This window comes from Vipera berus, assembly GCF_964194415.1.
Source record: "Vipera berus genome assembly, chromosome: 1".
Taxonomy (NCBI): Eukaryota; Metazoa; Chordata; class Lepidosauria; order Squamata; family Viperidae; genus Vipera; species Vipera berus.
The window spans coordinates 284,535,498-284,554,061 of NC_138202.1; the positions used below are offsets into that span (position 1 = coordinate 284,535,498).

Below are 18,564 nucleotides of genomic sequence, written 5' to 3' on the forward strand. Positions count from 1 at the left end.
GCATACATTAGTATAATCATTAGTATCAACTTTTTCCTCCTCTAAGAACCCAGAGCAAGATACAATCCCCCTTCCCCATTAAAACCAGAAAAAGCAATTAACAATATCTGTTATAAACCAAAATAAAAACAGAATACAACAAAATAAAGTTCACTATATAAGGGCATGTGAAGTGCAATCTGTTCATGGAACTCACATAAGAAGCTGTATTGGAATCCTATCTTCCCACACTGGACTTGCTTTAAACGAAACATGTGCAGAGGAAATATATTTAGAATCATGCAGCAATATTTAAGCCCCAATATAACATGTTTAGATTGTGACTCCTGGAGTAAGCAAGACATTAGGCACACTGTGGGTGGAAAAGTTCTAGTGATTGTAGACAATAGGGGATGTAAACCATGGCTTGGCATAACTTGTGAACACAATAACTTTGGAGATAAGCAATAAGCATGTGCAGGACTCAAACTTATGTAAAATGTAGCTTTGAATTTTTAAATTGTGTTCATTATCCCTCTGAACATGTGCTAGTATATTGCTTTTAAAAAATAACAAAAACCAGGTCTTAGAATGAATATCTTTATAAGATTCAGTGATACTCATCACAAAAAATAAAATGAAGATGGGATTGCATGTTTTTTGAAAAACCTCCCCTTGTGATTTGGGGTTTTTTTATCACCTGTGGTAGAAATGTGAATTTTCCTTAATATCTGGAAGACTTGTTTTAACATAAAGATGTTTCCATTTTATGTTATATGCCCGACCCATGTCACCCTGAAAAGTTATCAAGAATGTTTAGTGTATTGTATTATTGATATTTATTTGTTAAAATCATTTGCAGCCCATCTTATGGAAGGAATATTCTGTGTGGCTTACAACAATATTAACAAACGTATCACATATCACAATGTATATTATTTGTGTAACTTAATCATATTAGTTCTTTAATGTGTCTGTTTTGACTTAAACTTCAAAAATCTCATTTAGTTCTATTAAACATTGTTTAAATATTGGATTGTTATTGTAATAATGTGTTATTCTGCTTGTACAGACTTCATTGTGAAATACATGCAAAGGTCATCTCCAAGGAGATATTTTTATACAAGTTTTTTTCAACATGAAGCTTTTAATAGCAAATACAGAATATGATCCGCTAATGTATGTACAATTAAGCATGGGATGAATTGCATTGTTAAGGAGATATTTACTTATTCATTTTTTCTGTTAATGTAATTCAAATATTAAATTTTCTTCAGAATTCATTGAAACTATATTCAAACTAAATGCACTTAAAATGCACAGAAAACCACAATTTGTTTATAAATACTCTAGAATACCTCTTTTGCTTTTTTGTCATTGCAGAAAATCTGAATATACCACTTGCTTTTAATACTTTTCTCATAGTTCCGTTTTTCATCTAAAGCAGAAATTCTTTTCAGAAACTGATTTTCAGTCCTTTTCAGATGGGATTATGAAAGAAGAGTTTGGGAATGATATAGATCCTCCGCTTCTGGAATGGGAGGTGTCTTTTTTCTGTGAGCATCTGCCTGTAGAAGAACAGATGTGGGCACCTGCAGTGACAGGCTGCACATGGTCCACACTATTCATGGGCATTCAGATGCGGCTACAATGGTAAGCTTTTGTATATGCAAAGTCATTAAATATATTAATCTGTGTTCCCCTGAGCACTGCCCTATTTAATTTCTTCATTGGCAATAACATCTGATCTAATTCTCCCATTGGCTCCCTACTGTGCCCATTTTCCCCTGGAAAAATATGTGAAGTTATTCAAGTTTCCACCTGTTGCCTATTGGACTGAAGTCAGTTATGGGATTATCAGAAAATTTCAGAAAGACACTCATGGTTTTGCTATGGTAAGGAAACAGAAGGCATAGATAATATTTTAAAATTTAGTAAAAATTTATTTAACCACCAATAAAGAAACTTTCTGGAGAAATTCCTAATGCCCTTTTGTGCAAAATTCCTGTAACATTAGAAGGAGAATGGCGAAGGAACAAAACATCACTGTGAGTGTACCTTTTTGCCTTTTGCAAATGGTCAAAGTCCTGATATAAAGTTTTGTTCATTAAACTTTTAATACTGTAGCTAATAGAAACTTCAGTCAATATGCCAAGCAGCTAAAAAGTAACCATAATCTCAGGTGTAAGATTTCAATTTAGGAACAGTTTTGTTCTACTACTCTTCTCTGATCATCGCTTCCTCTGTTTTGATTTGTTTTCACCCACAATGCATCCTTTAGCTCCATTGTAGCCTGCACAATGCCCATGGATATCAGGCTGTGAATGAAGACAGAAGCAGTTTAAACAAACCAGCCTCTTTCTTTCCTCTCTGTCTATTGTTGTATGAATGGCCCTTCTGCATTCTGCTGCTAGGAAACCACCTTTTTAAAGCCTAGCTTCAAAAAAGGGACAGCCCCCAATAAAAAATAAAGCAAAAAATAGTTTTCCTGTTGCTACTTTGTTTAAACAAGTCTTTAAAAATAAATCCTGCAGCAGGAGAATATTTGAGGGCATGCATCTTTTTAGAAATATCCAATATTCCTCACCACTTGCATCAGCGACTAACATCAAAACAGTCAGCCTTTTCCCATTAAACATCTTATGCACTGAACTATTTCACTGGGAACCTTAACTACAATGTATAATTGAGATTAAAAGCAACATCTGTAAGCATTATTTTATTGCTTCAAATGGAAAGGTAGAGAAAGTTATACATGGATAACAAATTGTTTAAGAGAAATACAATATGAAAATATTATGTCCAAAGCAAAAACTATACAAAACTGTAGCAAGTTACGTATGGACATCACACGCAGAGCGCTCTTATTTATTTATTTTATTTATTTATTTGTTTTTATAAACCGCCCTTCTCCCGAGGGACTCGGGGCGGTGTACAGAATAAGGTGTGTTTCTATAAATTACTGTAGCTGTCAGAGATTTAACTTCCACGCTGTAGTGGCATGTAACGGAGACACACGTCCTTTTTCTAAACGCTACATTTTGTATTTGTCAACTGTCTTCTCGTCCGCCAGCTCTTTGTGTTCAGGGACAAGGAGAGCGTCTGGTAGAGGATCACGTGACCGCTGCCGATTCCCCTCTTCCCGGGGAAAGAACCATAGAGACCTTAAGTGTGCGCACGCTCCGTCAACAGCACTGTAAAGAGATACATTGAAAGGAAGCGTTCAGCGCAAACCCGGCATCTGGCTCTGAGTTGACGTCTTAGTATTCCGGCCTAGAGTCCCGAGAGTTAAGAGACATAAGGTAGAATCTTAAGGCTGCTCTCCTAAGAGTACTTCTTCCTCTCGAACAGATTATTAAATAAAGGGTCGTGAAATTGCTCTGAATATGCTGTAGGGTGGAATTAAAACTCTTTTGGGAGAAACATACACTCAAGAATTGCCCGGGAGGCTGGTAGGACGTTGCTGCCTCCGATAAGAGCTTTGCTTAGCATTCTGTCCAAGGGCAACACTGTCCTTTGCAGGGTGTTGTTCCCGTCTCTCCCGGCTCAGAACTAAGTCTGTTTCCTCCGGCTCGTGGAATGTGGGGCTGCTGAGAGAAAGAACCTAATTGCTGATGATAATAGGGAATGCAACATTGTACTTGATTGTGTTTTAAGGATCCAGTGAGTTGTGGGCAGCTAGAAAATGAACCCAGGTTCATTGAGTTAAGTATTTTTGGGTGAACCATGGAGGAGCCTCCAGCAAATGCAGTGATTTATTGAAGGCAATTAGAAACAATATGCATCTTGGGCATTGAGATATTTTTCAAGGTGGGGAAAATGGTGCAATGGGCAGAATGGAAGGCAGGACCTCAGATTTCGGGGATGTCCACAGGGTGTGGTTGAAAACATCAAGATGGTAGCCATAGGGTGTGATCAAAGTTTTGTGTGCTTTTATATATGATGCGTATGCAAGACAAGCCAAAATTGCCAATGGTTCGGTGGTACTGTAGTGGTCGTTATGCTGCATGTCTGAGTATTTACCTTTCTCTGCTGTTTGGTCATTCATGCTGTGGTGAGATGCAATCATAAATACATTTGCTCATCAGATGACATTTAAAACTTAAAATCCTACATACATTTTAAGTTTAATGAAGTCCGTTGGCTAGGCATCAATCAAAACCTGAAATCTTGTGTTGGCTTACTCAGTAGTAAGCACCCAGTTCTCCTTACTATTGACTAATATACATGAACTATTTTCTGGAATGCAGATATTACAGTAAGCTATAATGTGGTACATGAACACTATTATACGCGATAGCCAAGCCAGGCATTTATGCCCTGACATTTTCAAGAATTGTTCTGATTTAGTATCATGTGCCCTTGTGTCAAAAATGAAATAAAATGAAGATCAATGTTCACTAACAATGTAATGGTATATATGAAAAATATAGATTCATACTCCTGATTTCTTTATTGTATTTCCATTATGCACTGATTGAATTTTTGGTTGTCACACATTCCTGAATGTAGTGGGAAGTTATATCCTATTGACATTATTTTAATCTTATTTATCTAGTTTATTTATTTATTGGTAGAGAGGACATCATTTGTGCTTAGTAGCTAAATGTGCTGTATTACTGTGCCTTTACATTTGAAACCAGATATAGATATTCAACAAATGAACAAAACCCTTTTCATAAGTTACATTCCCACCTTTTACAATTTTTGCTTTGAGATTAAAAACCAGAAGAAAAGTAAATACTATTGAAATAAAATGTCCTTATAGAGAGCTGAAAGGAGTTGGTGTTTATTTTTAGTTTTGTTTCAAAATGCTATTTGCTTTATTTAAAGTTTTATATTTTAAATATAAAACACATGTATGAAAGACTATCAGGAACCAGAAGTCTCTGGAAATACATGCAGACTGGAGCCCTTCTCATCCTAGTAAAGGAAAGGAAGTCAAAGAGGCCATTACATCTGGTTAGTATTTTATCATGGTGTCATAGGGTGGAAATGAAATGGCATAATATTTTCTGGGACATCTTGTGTTCTTCAAGTAGACAGATGCTTTAGTGCAAGTGCAGAATTGTTTTTATGTGCTCCCATCTCCTGACTGGTTTGATGGTTCCAGTGGACTAGTAGCAATATATTTCTTCTCTTGGCTTGCTTTTATCTTAGCCCAGGTGCTTTCAACATTAATGCTACCATCAGCCAAGTAGCTTTCTGACAAGTGAGTTCATTGCAGCAGCCGTTATATTGCTGTTGCTCAAGCCTAATGTTCCACTGGCAGAATTTATCTTACCATGTTTCGGTAATTCCCCTTGTATTATATTTGCGCTTCAGGACTTTCAGCTAGCTTGTTATCCATACTTTGTGCATTAATGTAGATTAATGGGTTAAACTCCTTATGTTCAATCTCCCTTTCCCTTGCACTTGTATACCCTTTGTTTCTTTGTTAAATTAACAGAACAGCTTTGCTGTTGTATTTTATCTACTAGTTGCCAGTTCTTACTCACTAATGGTCTGTATAGTGCTCTTGATTCTGTAACCTCTAACGTGGTGAAATGGTGCATGATAGGCAACAATTTTTGAACCAAGATACCTCAAACTTGCAAAATACATCCAAAATATTGGATCCATGACACTCAAGTTAATGAAATTTGGGGAAATTGTGACTACTTCAGTGCTGCTAGGCTGTTTCTCTGTGGTCACGTAGTACTCATTTTGAACATCCCATGGTGCTTCCCGAGCCACACTCACAATCTCTGGCTCCCTTCCCCATCCAGCAGCAGATTTTAAGAAGGACCTCTTTGTGTGCCAAATGTGTGAAGCAATTATTTCACATTCAGAGCAAGTTGTGATGACTATTGTGGAAGAGCTTTGAGTTTAGAATGAGGGGGAAACCGCCATTTTGAGTACAGGTGGTCCTTGACTTACAACCATCCATTTAGCAACTGTTTGAATTTACAGCAGCACTGAAAAAGGTGACTTATGACTGGCCCTTGCATTTACAGCCATCACAGCCTCCCCACGGTCAGTTGATCAGATTTCAGCCACTTCGCAATTGTCATGTATTTATGATGGTTTTAAGTGCCCGGGTGTCTAGAGAGTATAAGAACATAAAAATTGCCACTGCCCTTATTGGTCTCCTGACCTACTTAATCCAGCAATCTGTTTCTCACAATGGTCAGGCAACTTCACAGGGAAAGTCTCCCAGCAAATGGCCTTCAAAAGCACTGTAGTCATGGTATCATCAAGGCTTAAGTAGTGATCCCCATTACTTTCATGAATTGGTTCATCCCCGTTTTGAAGACACCCAAGTTGGAAGCCAACACATTATCTCATAATACAATCCTGGTTATCAGAATTAAATCTGGTTGTCTATCTTGGACAGATTTTAAGAAAAACTCCTTATTCTGATATTTTCACCTTTGCACATAAAAAGAACCAGCTATAAATTAAGACTCTTGTGACACAGACTAAGTTCATAAATAGTGTTCAGATTAAAGAACAAAATATTGTGTTCCCAAGAATATAATAGAAAGCATCCATCAGTAGCTTCTAGACCAATTGAAACATTTATTTTTGCACTATAGTAAAAAGGAATGTGAAAGTGGCACATAAGGGGTAGAAATGATTAAAGAAAACCTAGAGGCATCTTTCAAAGTTGCAGGTTAAAAATCTGCAGTTACCTTCATGAATAGAAGATACTGAATATAACACTTCTGAGGTAGTTTGTACAGTAATGAAAATGTGAGAAATCAGCAGTGTGAAAGAATGATGTGGCACTAATTAAGTGCTGCTAATTTCTACTCTGTATTAGAAATGAGGAGACTTTATTTTCAGTAACATAAAAAGCAGAAGTTTTTTTTATACCAGAATTATAAGGCTTGCTTTTGGTTAAAAAAAAAGACTTAAATATATTTTTAATTTTTAATTTAATTTTTTCTCATTGTACATGCTATGAAAACTTTTCTGTTTTTTCATTGTCTGCGTTAACACTAGACCAACAATCGAGAAGTAAATAATACCCCAAGTAAGGAAATGCCAACATAAGTAAGCTAATAGTAAACAATAGCCTAATCAAGGAACCACCAAGACCGCTCCTACCAATATTGACAGGGCAAGCCACCAGTATATAAAATTAAGACCAAACCACACTTCTATCTGGCGCTGATGATGTTACCCAGTTTGGTAATGAAATGTCTTCAAGAAGACCACCAAGCTTAGAGAGCACCAAGAACCCCACAGTTCAACCTGAGCTAGAAATTTTGTCTTCTATCAATAATTCATTATATTTATATTTGTGCAAATGCAAATTGCCAGCAAGATCCAGTGCACTTCAACATCCTCATCTATGATTTGGATGAGGGGATAGATGGGGAACTCATCAAATTTGCAGATGACACCAAGCTGGCAGGAATAGCCAACACTCCAGAAGACAGGCTTAAGATACAGAAGGATCTGGACAGGCTTGAACATTGGGCTCTATCTAACAAATTGAAATTCAGTGATGAAAAAAGTAAGGTTCTACATTTAGGCAAGAAAAACCAAATGTACAGGTATAATATAAGGGGTGCCTTGCTCAATAGTAGTAACTGTGAGAGGGATCTTGGAGTATGCTTAGATTTTCAGAAAGACTTTGACAAAGTTTTGCCTCTGCAAAAGAGTGCTTGATTGTCCATGAAGAGAAACAAATTGCTGTAAATAAAATGAATCTTGATTCAATTCAATGTTTGGAAGATTACAAATTTCTAATCCTTATTGTATATAATAGGTTATTGTCCCAAATCGGTTCATAATTTTATGAACTAAATTAACTAAATATGAATAAAATATATCCTTGGCATTTACTAATGTAAAAAAAAATCTGTTTTGAGTTTCAAGATTTGATTCCATCCACCCTCAGTGCAAGCTAAGTCCTACCTTTTATCCTTTTTGATATATATTAACTAAGTTTTGAAGCAGAAAGACAGTTTGACTAGGAATAGTCACACTTTATCATTAATTTCTTCTTCAAAAATTCCACTGAATTGGAAAAAAAAACAGTTCTCATGAAGTCATTCTTTGGAAATTAACTACTTACTTGGCTTAGTTTTTTTCTTTGTTGTGTCTATATTCTGCAACAATATGTTTTAATAGCACACAACCCCAAACCCGCTGTTGTCCATTTGTGCTGGCAATAATAATGGCTGGGGAATTTTAGAAATTGTCCTGTTTATCTAGACAGCACCAGATTGGAGAAGGCTGCTTCAATAAATCCGAGGTGAATAAAAACATCCTTACAACAAGGTTATACGTGTGAGATTCCTCATTGCTAAATTGCTGAAAATATTTCTTTTTTAAAAAAATAATCCTGTAAAAGTTTATAAAAAAACAAAACAAAAGATAAACAGAAATAGAAAATTAGAAAAGTCATAAGGCTCAGAAAAGAATGAAAAGTGCAAAAGAAAAAGAGGAAAGTAAGGAAAATCAGAAAAGAATTACTTCCTACTTTTTTTTGGTACAGATATAGATATAAGAGTACATCAAACTCTTACTCTAAGGCAGGGATGTCAAACTCAATTTCATTGAGGGCCACATCAGCATTGTGGTTGCCCTTGGGGGGCCGGGTGGGTATGACCAGGGTGGGTGCAGCCTACTGGGTGGGCGCAGCTGGAGTGCGTATGGCCTACTGGGTGGGCATGGCCAGCTCTACATCATTGGCATCAAGGGTGCCTATGGGGGCCTGTACAGGAGTGGGACAGATCTGGGGGTCTCTGGCAGAAGGAGGGTCTCTGGGCCAGGGCCAAGGCAGCGGGGACCGTTCCCTCACTATTTCCAGGATGGCTTTGGGGGCAACATGAAACCACTTCGCGGGCCGGATCTGGCCCCCGGGCCTTGTGTTTGACATGTCTGCTCTAAGGTCAACATTTGTCTAAATTATTTAGACAAACGTTTATATTTCAGTAATCCCATATGTATATGTTACTAATCATCAAATCCCCAAATCAGCTTTTCATTTCTTTCAGTTTTTCACAAAAAAATCCAATAATGATTTCCATGTAGTCATAAAATTTGCCTAAGTCTTTTCTTTCATCAAGGTTGTCAATTTTGTCATCTCTGCCAATTCCACTGGGTTCACTATTCATTCCTCCTCCTTTGTAGGTATTTATAAGTCCTTCCATCTTTGACCATATTAAAGTCCCACTGCCATTATCATATATAAAAAACAAACTTCCCATGCTACTATTTATTTATCTATGAAGCCCCAAGGAAAAGCTTCTGGTTTGTATTTTGCATTCACTTTTAAAATCTTCTGCATCAAAATGCATATTTGAGCTTGTCATTTTCTAGCTTTGTTACAAGTCCACCAAAGGTGAAAAACTGTTCCCTCAGTTTGATTACATTTCCAGTAGCTATTTGAAATTCCCTTATGCATTCTTGATAATTTATACAGTACCAACGAACATCATTTTATAAACATTCTCTGTAAGATTATAGTTCAATCTAAATTTCAACCCATTCTTGCCCATACTGTCCCATTGATCCAACTGTATATTATATCTTAAAGATTTTTGCCTGTTTTATCATACAGTCTATTACTTGTTTATCTTCTGTATGATTTTCAATAACTTTGTACGTACTAACAATAATATGGTCATCATCTGTACAGAGCTCTACATCAAATTCAGTTTTACCATTTTCAAATTGTAATTCTTTTTATCTAACTTTCCATTAGCTGAACAGAGGGAAACCAATGGCAAATAGAACTTAACTCAAAGTTTTCTCTTATTTTTAAATTAAATTCTTCTTTACAAAGTTAGCAATTCAGCATAGGTTAACCAATTTTGCTTAACTATCATTAGGTAAAGGTAAAGGTTCCCCCGCACATGCGTGCTAGTCGTTTCCGACTCTAGGGGCCGGTGCTCATCTCCGTTTCAAAGCCGAAGAGCCAGCGCTTGTCCGAGGACGTCTCCGTGGTCATGTGGCCGGCATGACTAGACGCCAAAGGCGCACGGAACGCTGTTACCTTCCCACCGTAGTGGTCCCTATTTTTCTACTTGCATTTTTACGTGCTTTCGAACTGCTAGGTTGGCAGAAGCTGGGACGAGTAACAGGCGCTCACTCTGCTACGCGGCACTCGGGATTCGACCCGCCAAACTGCCGACCTTCTGATCGACAAGCTCTATAAAAAGCTTCTTGCGGTGACAACCATAAAGGTATTTTAGGAGACAATTTTGCCTTATATGACATGTCTAACATTATTTTTAAAGTTCACATTTACCTTGACTTTATCATACCCCTGAAAACATTCCTCAACATTTTTCAAAAATACTGTATAGTTCCCAAAATTAAACATATTTCTCAAAATGTAAAGACTCTGATCTTTTATGTGATACTGTGAATAAAAATATTATCTGAACATTTGTGAAAATCATTTGTATGGTAAAGATAGTGAAAAATAATAATGAGCCCATCATTTTCAGCTTAATAGAATACTTCTTTAAAATCCTATCATCTTATCTCTCCTTGGGATGAAACTGAAATGGATAGAAATTGCACTTAGTAAACAACTATGACAACTATTCTCTTCTTTCTCTTTTTTTTAGCTGGTGGAAGAAAAAGAGTTTTCCATGCAATACAAGTATGGGTGTCAAAGGCTTGTATTCCTTTGTGGTCACTGCCTGTCCGGATGGATTCCTAGTGATAAATCTGAAAGATGTGGCTGAAAACCATTGTAGGACTTATCCTGGATCTGTTCCTGTTCTTGTAGTTGATGCTATGTCTTGTCTTCGACAGTGGTATACACCAGAATCTTGGGTCTGTGGGGGCCAATGGCGTGAATATCTTTCCAATTTGGACAGTTTCATAAATCGTTTTACAACTGCTGGTATCAAGCTAGTATTCTGTTTTGATGGCCTTGTAGAGCAAAAAAAGCGAAATGAATGGGTCAAACGAAGATTGAGAAATAATAAAGAAATAGCTAAGATCTTTGAGTTCATCAAAGCTAATAAGCAACAACCTGGAAGAGAAATGTTCTTTATACCAGCTGGGCTGGCCACATTTACACGTTTTGCCTTGAAAATTCTTGGTCAAGAGACAATATGTTCATTGCAAGAAGCAGACTATGAAATAGCATCTTATGCACAAAAGAACAATTGCATGGGAATTCTTGCAGAAGACACTGATTACCTGATTTATGATACCGTTCCTTATTTTTCCATTAGTAAGCTACACTTGGATTCACTGGAAACAGTAATGTACTCAAGACAAAATCTCTGCCATTGGCTTGGTCTCAATGTCCCAGACCTTCCCCTTCTTGCTTGTCTCCTTGGCACAGACACTGTCCCAGAAAGAGCTATGGAAGCTTTTCGGAATCAATGTTTATCTTCTTATCAGGCAAAAAGGCAAAGCTTTAACAAGAAAACGGATATTATTCGTGCTGTGGCAAATTATATTTCAACTATTCCACATGTCTGTGAGAGTTTGATGGATCTGGAAAAAATGCTGCCTTTGGGATCAGACAAATTAATATTGCGCAAAGGAATAGAATCTTATCTGCTGCCTGGACAGCATTCTCCGTGGCTTCCTTGTGACTTCACATCCACATTACATTTAGCAGCAGAGCAGAAGAAAGATTTCCCCATTTGTTTAGATCAGGAGATCTTTCAGGTAACTCCTTACCTGGGTTATCTGAATTCAGCCAATTACAAAGAGCTGATTCTTTGTCTACACAAATGGATATTTTATCTACCACGTTGACTATTAATCCTTCTATATGTTGTGCAGGCTAATCTGTTCTCCTTTTGCATTAAATCCTCATTAGTCTCCCAATGTTACACAACTCATAGTCCACTCATGGCTCTTAGGTTCATATTTATGGCCTTTGTGGAACAGTTCAGTGGTGTTGAAGGTGACACAAGAGGCTATTTTGGGTGGTATACTTTTTTTTTTGGCAACGTCAGTGAAACAAACACACATAAATACAGAAAATAAATGCTAGGTTTAGTCCACCTACTTTATCTTAGTCTTCCATAACAAAAGGGCTGAAAGTTTCATTGCCTCCATATGTCACATCACTTCTAGGGTTTCTGTGGCCCTCATAAATGGAAAGAAAAAGAATCAAAAGCGTGTTCTGAAGTCCATCTCAGTCTTAAGCGTAAAATGACAACAGCAAAAGCAAATGTTTCTTTTTATTCTGCTTGTGACAGATAGCTAAAGAACAACACATGCGAGCCGAAAATCATATGGTATACAATATCCTAAGCCGTGCAGAAGTTGAGTGCAGTAACACGTTGGAAGATGAATATGATACTTCACTTCCTGGACAGGCACTTATCTACTGCCCTGCTCGCCGGCACATCTATTCTATCCTGCTGGAATCTGCGAAAGGTAAAAGGTGCAATAGAAATGTACTATTGAATCCTCGAAGCTGGGAGTAATGTAGTACAATTGGGTCACATCCTTACGTGCAAGTTTTGAAAAAGGGATTTGTGCAGTTTCTAAATTCAAGGCTCACATAAATAACACGATTTAGTCCTTGATACTGTAGGCAAGTCACATGTAATTAGAAGAAGACCATTGGAAATAATTGAAGGAAATGGTGTGCACTTGAAGGCTGGTGCATTTTTGAACCTTTTAAGGAGATTTTGTAAAACCCTCCATAATCAAATACTTGTGAAAGCTGTTAATAATCAGCAAGCAGAGCAAAACACTGTAGCCTAGTACAACAGAATTTTTTTTAATGTTACCTTAAGAAAAATGTGTACTTTCCTCCCAAGCGTTGAAGTAATAATCGTAGATTGGAAAGTTGTCCCTAAGATGTTAACTCTTTTTTTTTTTTCAAAATTATCTTTAGAATACCAATGAAGGAAAACAAATTTTAGTAGAAATTTAACAGAAAAAAATAGTACAATGTAAGGTGAAGCAATTCTGCAAATGGATCGCACAGTCATATTAGTTAGCACAAAACATGAGATGAAACAGAAACTGATTTTTTTTATTTTTGGAAACATACATTTTTATTCCAGGTATATGGAACACAGCTACACTGATCTTTGATAGATTAATTGTCAAAATAGATACCTCTCCTTGCATTATATAAGCTATCTAACATTCATGCAAATTACTCAGTTTGTCAGCTAACATGGTATTATCTGCTATAAAAGTACTTGTACTTTCATGCCCCCAACCTCCACAAATAATTCTTTGTGAATGTACTGTATTTATAAATGCATTAACGAGCCAAGAGAATACCCTTTGTCTTACTTCCAGCTGAGTACTGAACCATTCACTAATTATTCTATTCTCCGGCATACTTTACTTCCATCATATGGCATTCTCGCCACATTGATCAAGCAATCATCAACTCTGTAATCATGCCAAATGTTTCAGAATTTAGAACAGAATAAAGCTGGAAGGGACCTTGGAGTCTTCTAGTCCAAGGCTTTTCAACTTTTTCACCCATTGTACCACTTTTAGGATATGGCAACATCCGAGTACCACCAGTCTCCTAGCAAGGTGTCCAAAACTTGATGATCAAAAAAAAAAAGGGAAAAAGTGATGAAGTACAGGTAGTCCTCGACTTATAACAGTTTACTTACTGACTGTTTGAAGTTACAATGGCACTGAAAAAAGTCCCCCAAGCCACAGCCGAGCAAGACACCTGCCTGCCCGCCCGGTAGCGCTCTTCCTCCTGTCCAAGGTTTTCATTGTTGTGAGCATTTCTGTTGAGGATTGGCAGCGGGGGTGGGGGGTGTTTGGTTTTTATTCCCCCTGTCTGCTGGGTGGTTGCAGCAGGTTTTGCTCACTTCACTGGGACACTGTGACCGTCATAACTATGAATCAGTTGCCAAGCATCTGTAAATCACAAGACCCTGGAGATGCTGCAACATTCCAGCTGATTGGCACTTCTGGGCTCAGCAGAAGCACCAGGATCAGCGCCGAGCTCCAGCTGGAGCCTGGCACTGATCCTGGCGCTTCCGCTGAGCCCCGACAGCCCTGCAGCTCCAGCCATTTCTCGCTCAGGCTTGTGCGGTGCTACCACCGGTTCAGCTCATTCCCCTCCCCCGCTACCACTTTTCTAGGATGGTTGCATACCACCTGCCAGGTGTCAATGTACCACAGGTGGTACCCGTACCACTGGTTGAAAAGGCCTGATCTAGTCCAGCCCCCTGCTCAAGCAGGAGATCCTATATAATTCCAGACAAGTGGCTGTCCAGTCTCTTCTTAAAACCTTTAATTTAAATTTATTTTAAATTTAAATTTAATTTAAACCTATCTGTTTTATTACTTTCTCTAAACATATGTGCAATGCATTTTTCCCGTTACACATTTGTGTCCAAAAACGTGGCCTGCATACCCTTGCTGGGTGTAAGTTTTTTTGTTTTGTTTTTTGCACTTTACACATTTTGCTCACTTTATCTATTCTGTTACTCTTTCAATCAGATTTCTGCTCAATACATGCCCAGTTACAATTGACAAACTGACCCCCTTTACGTTTTGTATTACTTTCTCCTTGGTGTACAGCATTGTTCCCATCATGAGGTACAAATGCAGCTTTCCTGCACACGTTAAACAAGTTGCCGGCGTCAACTTCCCTCCGCCCTGTCCGTTCCCACAGAGAGGGCCTCCTCAGGGTGCCACCGGTCAGAGAATGTCGACTGGTGGCCCCCAGGGGGAGGGCATTCTCTGTGGGCGCCCCGGATTTATGGAATCAGCTGCCGGTTGAGCTCCGGATGGCACCTGACCTTCGCTCCTTCCGACGCGGTCTGAAGACCTACCTATTTGAACAAGCCGCCCTGGCCTGATGGGGGATGTGCTGGGGTTTTTATTGGGGATTTTTATATTATTGTACTGTTTTAGCTCGGGCTCTTATTTAATTCTTATTTAATGTGCCCTGTTCACCGCCCTGAGTCCTTCGGGAGAAGGGCGGTATACAAATATAATAAATGAAATGAAATTAAATGAAAGTTACCCAGCCACTCCGTTAGAAACCACATTCAGATTTTAACATTTTTCCAGCTGCATCTCTACTAACTTTTATGGTTTTTGTTTCAGTCCTGCATTTTTTGAGAAAAAGCTATAATTCTGTTTCTGTACAATACATCGTTCCTTCCTTCAGTTTCATATAATTTTATTTCATTTTTAATTCCTTTCATTCTGCAAATGTCTCAAGTGTAACACGAATGTTAGAAGGCTTATCATCTTCAGCTAAGAAGTGGTTTGTTACAAATGGTTTCCACATAGTTCACGTAGCCTTGATCATGAATGGAAGACCACTCGTGGGATATTAAAAAGGGAAGGAGGGGTTCTAAGGCCCTGGCATGCTCTGAAGTTAAACTTTGTTCGGGGGGAAAACCCCAATAGTCCCTCAGTTGGCAACAGTTTTGAAATGGTGCATGCGTGAATAATCATATCTTTGATACAAGCTGTAGACTTCGGCAGCTAATAACATCCATGTGAAGATTTGATTGCATCCTTCAAAAGCACATGGACCTTTTTCTTAAGGACAATTTCACAGTTCCTTTGTTCCTGATGTAGGACTAGGGTGAGCATTTTATACTCAGGACAGCGTGCTGCCCACTGAATCTTCTTTTCTGTCCATTCGGATCGTGACAGCTCAAAACCGGTGGTAATTTTGCACGATTTTGATGTGGGGTAACACAAAAACTCTTGACATGCTTAATTCAAATAGGGCACTGTGCAGAGTTTCCCTGTTTTGAGGAATATCTCTTTTGCAAGGGGCGCTACCTGAAATTTACTTGGCAGATGGGACCTGAAATCTGCACTCATACACCCTATTCCTGAACCTCCTGCATCAGGGGTAGGCAACCTTGGCTCTTTTATGACTCGTGGACTTCAACTCCCAGAATTCCTGAGCCAGCCTGGCTCAGGAATTCTGGGAGTTGAAGTCCACGAGTCATAAAAGAGCCAAGGTTGCCTACCCCTGTCCTGAATGATCAAGAGAGATACCGTATTCAGTGGTACTGAAAATTGCAGAACAATCAAAGAGATTTAGTTATAATCACTGGGAAATCCATGTTGATTAGGGCAATATGCAGTACTAATAATAAGCAATCTCAATACATCACCTACTGTATTTTGAAAAGCCAGAATACAGCTGTTTGCTTCCTTAAGGACTGCTTGGCTTCTTCCCAGGTTAACAGAACAATACTGGCTCCTGAAATATGGAATACTGTGTTCCCCCCTTGGATAGGTGCAGACAGAGTCCAGGGGAGGTGTGAAGGCCCTTTTAGTTATGTTGTTACAATAAAACGTTTCCAAAGTTTTCAGTACACTTTTTATTTATTTTTCTCCCTTTTGGTGTTTGGATTTTTAGGGGAAGCATGTACATTAAGATTACGATAAAGGAAGGTGTGATGGCAAAAGTTCTAGGAATCTCGGCTCTAAATGTTACTATTCTGGAAAAAAAATGTATCGGGTCCATTGGGGTTTAATCTATTCTAAGTTGATATGAGAATGAGTCTAAATCACCATACCCTTCTGTTCAAAGGTTTACAAATAGTACAATGTCTGTTCTCATCTAAACTCATTGAACCAATTCTTTATTCTTTAGATGCCAGGGGAGTTTACCCTGTGGTCAAGGAGTGGTTTGTCTATGCTGGAAATTCCCTGCGGCAGCCAGACCTAGTGCAACCCAAGCAACTTCCAGGTAGAACAAGATTTCCTTCTGCATTAAAATGTGAACTAAATATAAAATGCCTGTTGAGAAATATCCTATCAGACATTGTAGTTTTGAGAATCAGGCATTTCTGAGAAGTCAAGTTACACATTTTTTTTTAAATTGTAGTGTATGCTAAGAAGATGTTGTAAGTCTCAGAAAAGCTTGTGACCTTTAAACATAACAACAATAATACAAAAACATACAATAATACAACACTTAAACATCAGTAAAATTCCACATATCAAGAACCAAAAAGAACAACTCTACAGTAATGTTAAAAAATATATATGAAACAGCAGTGTTTCCAAGTAAAACATAGATGGAGGAAGCAAGAGTCAATTATCATGTGTAAATAGATTAAAATATTTATCGTTGTCCTATTTTAAAGTGAGAAGAGTCAGCTTTTTCTTTTTTTAGGGATGAACTTTTTAATTAAGATGCCATTTCTAATAAGGTCCTGTCATTTAGGAGGCCAGCCTACCCTAATTTAGTACTCAAGCACATTTGATAGAAACATTCACTGCAGGATCCTGAAAATTATCCATGTATGTTTATTTATCAAAAATGAACTCTGAATAATACATTGGAAGTCAGTACAGTTCTTCCAACATAACTATGCTATCTGCAAATCATTCTTCCTAAGTTACCTTGAGAGATACTGCTTCCAAGCATGAGACCCATCCACTTCTACATGTTTCGTACATGTATGAGGAAGGCTACCCTTTGCATCAGGTGGGCCACGGGATGAGACAAACGCTGTCTAAATACAGGCTAATTCAGTAAGACTATTCTTGTGTTCCTAAAAAGTTGTGTGCTCTGTGTGTGTGTGCACACAATCACACATTGCTAAAAGCAGCCATAATGATGTACACACCAAACTTAAGAACATATATTAAATACTCATGCTGGAATCCAAAAATATTCCAAGACTGTATTTCTATTCCTTTCAAGAATGCAACCCTAACAGTTAATAGTATTGAATGATAAGGAGAAATCAATTTTGATTTTAATGAGGAACAGCTTGTCTGTCTCTGGGTAGAGATCTTTATCCAGGAGAACCAGTACAATTTATGTTCTTAATCGAACCAGAAACTAGAGTGCTCAGGATCTAGATTAGTCTTTTCCTGTTGTCCTCCAGATACGTTAAAATCTTAGAGAAGGCTGATCTCAATAATCTCAACCACATAATCCTTATTACTTGCAGTAGATCTGCATATTTATTACATTTCCAACAAAGTCTTCATGTTAGAATAGGATTTGAAATAGTATACAATTCAAGAGATTTAGTCTGTATAAAGAGATATTTGTTTGATGTTCACTATTAACTAATCCCCTTCATGGATTACTGCCTTGTCGTGGCGAAGGGGCTTGCGTAATTCAATGAAGCTATGAGCTATGCCGTGCAGGGCCACCCAAGACAGACAGGTCATAGCGGAGAGTTCTGACAAAACGTGATCCACTGGAGAAGGAAATGGCAAACCACTCCAGTATCTTTGCCATGAAAACCCTATGGACAGTACCAAAAGGCAAAACGATATGACGCTGGAAGATGAGCCCCTCAGGTCGGAAGGCGTCCAATATGCTACTGGGGAAGAGCAGAGGGCTAGTACTAGTAGCGCCAGAAAGAATGAAGCGACTGGGCCAAAGCCGAAAGGACGCTCAGCTGTGGATGTGTCTGGTGGTGAAAGGAAAGTCCGATGCTGTAAAGATTTTTTCTCCATAGGAACCTGGAATGTAAGATCCATGAATCAAGGAAAGCTGGACGTGGTCAAACAAGAGATGATAAGACTAAACATCGACATCTTAGGTATCAGCGAACTAAAATGGACAGGAATGGGTGAATTTAATTCAGATGACCATCAGGTATACTACTGCGGGCAAGAATCCCTCAAAAGAAATGGAGTAGCCTTCATAGTCAATAAAAGAATAGGAAA

General features: G+C 38.1%; 1 protein-coding gene across 4 annotated transcripts in view; it reads left to right on the forward strand.

The window, feature by feature from the left end:
* Positions 1-18,564, forward strand: part of FAM120B (family with sequence similarity 120 member B) — a 58,614-nt gene that overhangs the window by 12,705 nt on the left and 27,345 nt on the right. For 2 of the 4 annotated variants that reach the window (XM_081313365.1, XM_081313368.1), the window contains exons 1-4: positions 4,922-4,941; positions 10,554-11,616; positions 12,156-12,336; positions 16,523-16,618. In XM_081313365.1, the coding sequence (XP_081169491.1) occupies positions 10,591-11,616; positions 12,156-12,336; positions 16,523-16,618 (1,303 nt within the window). In that variant the 5' untranslated portion in view covers positions 4,922-4,941; positions 10,554-10,590. Of the gene's footprint in view, positions 1-3,143; positions 3,282-4,921; positions 4,942-10,553; positions 11,617-12,155; positions 12,337-16,522; positions 16,619-18,564 lie in introns of those variants that run through there. The other 2 variants (XM_081313366.1, XM_081313367.1) reach the window with 2 other exon arrangements.